At 41.0% G+C, this 4,687-nt stretch overlaps 2 protein-coding genes across 2 annotated transcripts in view; one reads left to right on the plus strand and one right to left on the minus strand.

Annotated features, from left to right (window-relative positions):
• LOC118741843 (S-adenosylmethionine synthase-like) overlaps positions 1 to 4,687 on the minus strand; it is a 96,584-nt gene that overhangs the window by 11,804 nt on the left and 80,093 nt on the right. The gene's annotated exons all lie outside the window — the stretch shown is intronic.
• Positions 707 to 2,486, plus strand: LOC118740533 (S-adenosylmethionine synthase; the record flags this gene model as incomplete). Its single annotated transcript, XM_036472109.1, is given in 3 exon segments — positions 707 to 850; positions 927 to 1,462; positions 1,549 to 2,486. Coding segments are annotated over 3 exon segments (786 nt in total), but the record flags the coding sequence as incomplete, so codon positions are not given.

Consider the following 4,687-nt stretch of genomic DNA (forward strand, 5'->3'; position numbering starts at 1 on the left):
TTGTATTTTGACAAAAAAGTAGCAGTTGAACTTGATTTTTCTACATGTAAATTTTTATACGTATTTTTTGCTAAAAAATGCAACAAAATTGTAGTGCATAGTATTTTATGCTGCAGATGCACAACCATACACACACACTCAAATTCATACATACATATGTACAAATAGTACGTAATTTTGTATGAATGAAATATGCTTTTTTGTTCATAACGGGGTTGGTTGTTTGGCTGTAAAACTGTTTTTCAAATGAAAAGAACTTTAAACAAATTTTTAGGCTGTTCTGAGAATCTAACAGCGAACAACTGGCCTCCTTTACTACTTTTATACACTTACATGCACACGCATCAGGAATATTTACATAGTTTAGCATTGGTGCACGGACACGGTGATTGCATTTAATTTTGTAAAGTTGTAAATTTCGCAAACCATTTAGCATTTGGTTGAACATTTTTGATTTGATATTAGATTTTCTACGTATTTGGTCAAAATTTAGCGAACATTTTCGAATCTCTGACTTCTTGTAAAGCCTCATAGCTCATTATGTGACTAAAACTATTATATGCTTGGTTTTGTTGCTTGCTTACTAACAAATGAGTTATTTATTGAATGCTTCGCTTTTTAATTGTTTTTCACGCTCTTTGCGCTTCTTTTGCATGTTTATACATAAGTACATATGTAAAATTTTACTAATGTTTAATGTTTGCAGGGCATCATGTTTGGTTATGCCACCGATGAGACCGAAGAATGCATGCCATTGACTGTTGTTTTGGCACACAAATTAAATCAGAAATTGGCAGAACTTCGTCGCTCAGGCGAATTCAGTTGGGCGCGTCCCGATTCAAAGACACAGGTGCGTATATTCTCTAGACTCTATAATTGGTATCACATTGTAATTATACTCTAATTTTTACCTTTTTGTTCGGTAGGTCACTTGCGAGTACCTTTTCAATCAGGGCGCAGCTGTGCCAAAGCGTGTACACACCATTGTCGTTTCCATGCAGCATTCGGAAAAGATTAGCTTGGAGGACTTGCGCAAAGAGGTCATGAATAAGGTCATCAAAGATGTCATTCCAGCCAAATATTTCGATGCCAACACAATTGTGCATATAAATCCATGTGGATTGTTCGTCATTGGCGGTCCAATGGGTGATGCAGGTTTGACCGGGCGTAAAATTATCGTCGATACTTATGGCGGTTGGGGCGCCCATGGGGGTGGTGCATTTTCGGGCAAAGACTTTACTAAAGTAGACAGATCGGCTGCATATGCTGCGCGTTGGGTTGCCAAATCGCTGGTGAAGGCGGGACTTTGTAGGCGTTGCTTGGTGCAGGTCTCATATGCCATCGGCCTGGCCGAACCACTTTCCATTACAGTCTTCGATTATGGCACCTCACATAAGACACAAAAAGAATTGCTCGACATTGTTAAGCGTAATTTCGATTTGCGGCCGGGCATGATTGTCAAGTGAGTTTAGATTATAGTTAAATGTGCACACGCATAAGCATAATAATATATTTTTGAATTAATATTTTCGCTTTTTCTCCAAACAGAGACTTGAAACTCAGACAGCCAATCTACCAGCGCACAAGTACTTATGGACACTTTGGACGTGACGGTTTCACGTGGGAAGAAGCGAAGCCGCTGCAGATCAATTGACTAGAACCGGGTGCAGATCAGCTAACACAGCCACCGTTTGCTAAAAAGTGTAAAGTTGCGTAATTCTTAGTTGTTAATTTAATTATTTTCTGATGTGCAAATGCGAAAGGGAATAATTGCAAAGTAATTACAATAGAGGATAACGAAAAAGCAACCTAGAAAAAAGGAGAATAAAAATCACGCAAGCAAAGTGATTTTGGTACAGTTTTCGTTCCTGTCATTACCAATAGTTATAATTTAGCCTTAGTTGTTTAAAAATAACAAAAAATATGAAACAAAATATTCCCACGCTCACATTATGTTCTCTTCAAACGTGTCAACTGTTTTATTGTAATTTGTCCATCAAAATTGGTACTTGATTGATGTTAGAAATTTGTTCATTTGAATTCGTGTGATACAAAACGTGGCGCGTCTGTGAGAAGTATTCAATAACATAAAAGTATGTAGTATATGTCATGCCCCTTTGTAATTTGTACTCGTACCCACAAAATAATTGTTCAAAATATTTGAAAAAATAAGAAATAAAAATATGCAAAATTATAAATATTCAAATGCAATAATATAACGCTAGTTATTTTTAAACGGAAGCAAAGGATCTATCAAATACATCGTTATTTATTCAAATTTAATAGTCTTAATAAAGCTTGAACGTTGAAAATTATATTGGGCCGTATACATAAAAACAAAGCAATTGCATTTACTTAAAATTCCATACCTTTCACTTCAATTTATTTGAACAAATCGAGTAAAAGGTCTGAAATTTTAAGAAAAAGCATTTGCCATTGTCTCTGTATACTAAGTGTAATTTCACCAAATTCAAACATTAAAGCAAGAACCTAAAAGAATAGTATAAAATAAGATAACATTATGACAAGTAACCCCCAAAGAGTTATAAACGCTCAATCATTATAATTAGTACATAAAAATCAATGAAACAATAAAATTGCGCACGATAGTGTATGAAAAAACAAACATTGTTATTTTGATTTTTTTTATCGTTATTCTTACTCTAGGTCTAGGATGAGCTGTGTGAAATTTTTTTAGACATATCGTTTAATCACGCATGATATGAGATCAGAGCGGCTTAGTTCCTGTGTGGCTTCTTCAAAAGATTTTAATAGCTCAACACAAGATTCCATGATTTTTAATTCCCCTTGCAAAATTCGTTCCATGTCATTGTCGTTAATGTAAAGATAACTCATATTTTACCTTCAAAATTATCAAAAGAGGCTCTTTTAATACTGATTAATGAATTCACTGGATTGGTAACGTTTTACAGAAGTGGCGTGATTCTGGAAACAACTGGAGTGACTTGGTTATTATATGTGATAATGCGCCTTGTCATTCCAGAATTGAATCTGGCGTGCAAGAGCATTCGAATGGGCAGGCAAATGTGCTTCGTTTGGGACTATATTCGCCCATGCTGAACCCAGTAGAGACAATATGGTCTAAGATTAAGTCACTTGTTAAGTCGAATATGGGTGTCCCCAACGTCCAAGGTCCAGGATTAATTGAGCAAAGGCTACAGTATTTGGAAAGAAAAATTGATAATGCCAAAGTAGCAATATCAGGTGGAGATTGTGCTCGAGCAACACAACATTGCTTGTTGCTGTTGCTGTTGTTGTAGCGGCTACAACAACCCCGCCCAGGACGGTTGGTATCTCAGTCGTTGTCGTCAAGTTCCACTAACGGCAACCCTAGGAAGCGTGCAGCTTCTGTGGGGTTTGTCCACAGGGACAAGGCCGTTAGGGTTGTCGGGTTTTCCGGGCATGCGAAGAGATGTTTCGAGTCATGTGGGGTCTCTCCGCATGCCGGACACTCATTCGGCACATCCTCATTCAACCTACTCAGGTAGGAGTTTAACCTGCTGCAGTAGCCGGAGCGAAGTTGTGCAAGTGTTGTGCGAGTCTCCCGAGGCAGATGAAGCTCCGTCTCGTCTATGTCCGGGGGTGGTATGCCTAGAACGGCATTCACAGGTCTAGAGTCTACATAACTCGAGACTGAGTCCCTGTGAATGCCGTTCAGGGCCTGTCGGTAAGCTGTCGGGTCCAGAGGTTGCTTGATGAACCCCTGGACTTCGTCTGTCAGTTCATATAGATGCCTCCTGACGTGCCTAGGCGAGGGCTCCTCTGCAAGCATCTGCCTGCTTGGGTGGCCTCTTCTGTGGCTCCCGATCAGGAACTGCTTGCAGAGCATTATATTGTGCTCCTTTACGGGGAGCATTTGCGTCTCGCCGTGTAGATGGTGTTCGGGCGACATCAGGAGGCATCCTGTCGCTGTCCTGAGTGCGGTGTTCTGTACAGTCTGTAGCTTCGTCCACTGCGTCCTACTAGTCCCTGGCGACCACACTGGCGCTGCGTAGTTCAAAACCGGCCGGCCTATTGCCTTGTATGTTGCCAGCAACGTTTCTTTGTCTTTGCCCCAAGTACTGCCGGCTAGCGACTTGAGGACCTTGTTGCGGCTCTGTACTTTATTGACAGTAGCGGTTGCGTGCGCAGAGAAGGAGAGCAGGCTGTCGAATGTTACTCCGAGTATTTTGGGGTTATTCACCGTCGCAATTGGTGTGTCATCGACGTGAATCCCCAGCGGTAGCCTGACCTCCTTCGTCCAGGTTGTGAGTAGGGGCGCGGAGGATTTCGTAGGGGAGAGGGCGAGACACTTTGCAGTGAAGAAGAGAGAAAGTTCGGAGAGATACCCGTTTACTTTCGAACACAGGTCATCAATTCCATTCCCAGTCGCCATGATCGAGCAATCGTCGGCATAAGAGACAATCGAGACTCCCTCTGGTGGTTGAGGGAGCTGGGAAATGTAAAAGTTAAACAGTAGCGGGGAAAGGACACCACCCTGTGGAACCCCCTGTTTTATTTTTCTCTGTTTACTCGTTTTGTCTCTAAACATTACCGACGATTGTCGACCACTCAGATAATTAGCCGACCACCGTTTGAGCCTCTGTGGGAGAGAGGAGGCCTCTATATCTTCTAGTAGCGTGGAATGGCAGACGGTGTCAAACGCCTTTGACAAGTCCAACGCTAC

This window comes from Rhagoletis pomonella, unplaced genomic scaffold (genome assembly GCF_013731165.1).
Source record: "Rhagoletis pomonella isolate Grant_MI unplaced genomic scaffold, Rhpom_1.0 Rhpom_scaffold_00006, whole genome shotgun sequence".
NCBI lineage: Eukaryota > Metazoa > Arthropoda > Insecta > Diptera > Tephritidae > Rhagoletis > Rhagoletis pomonella.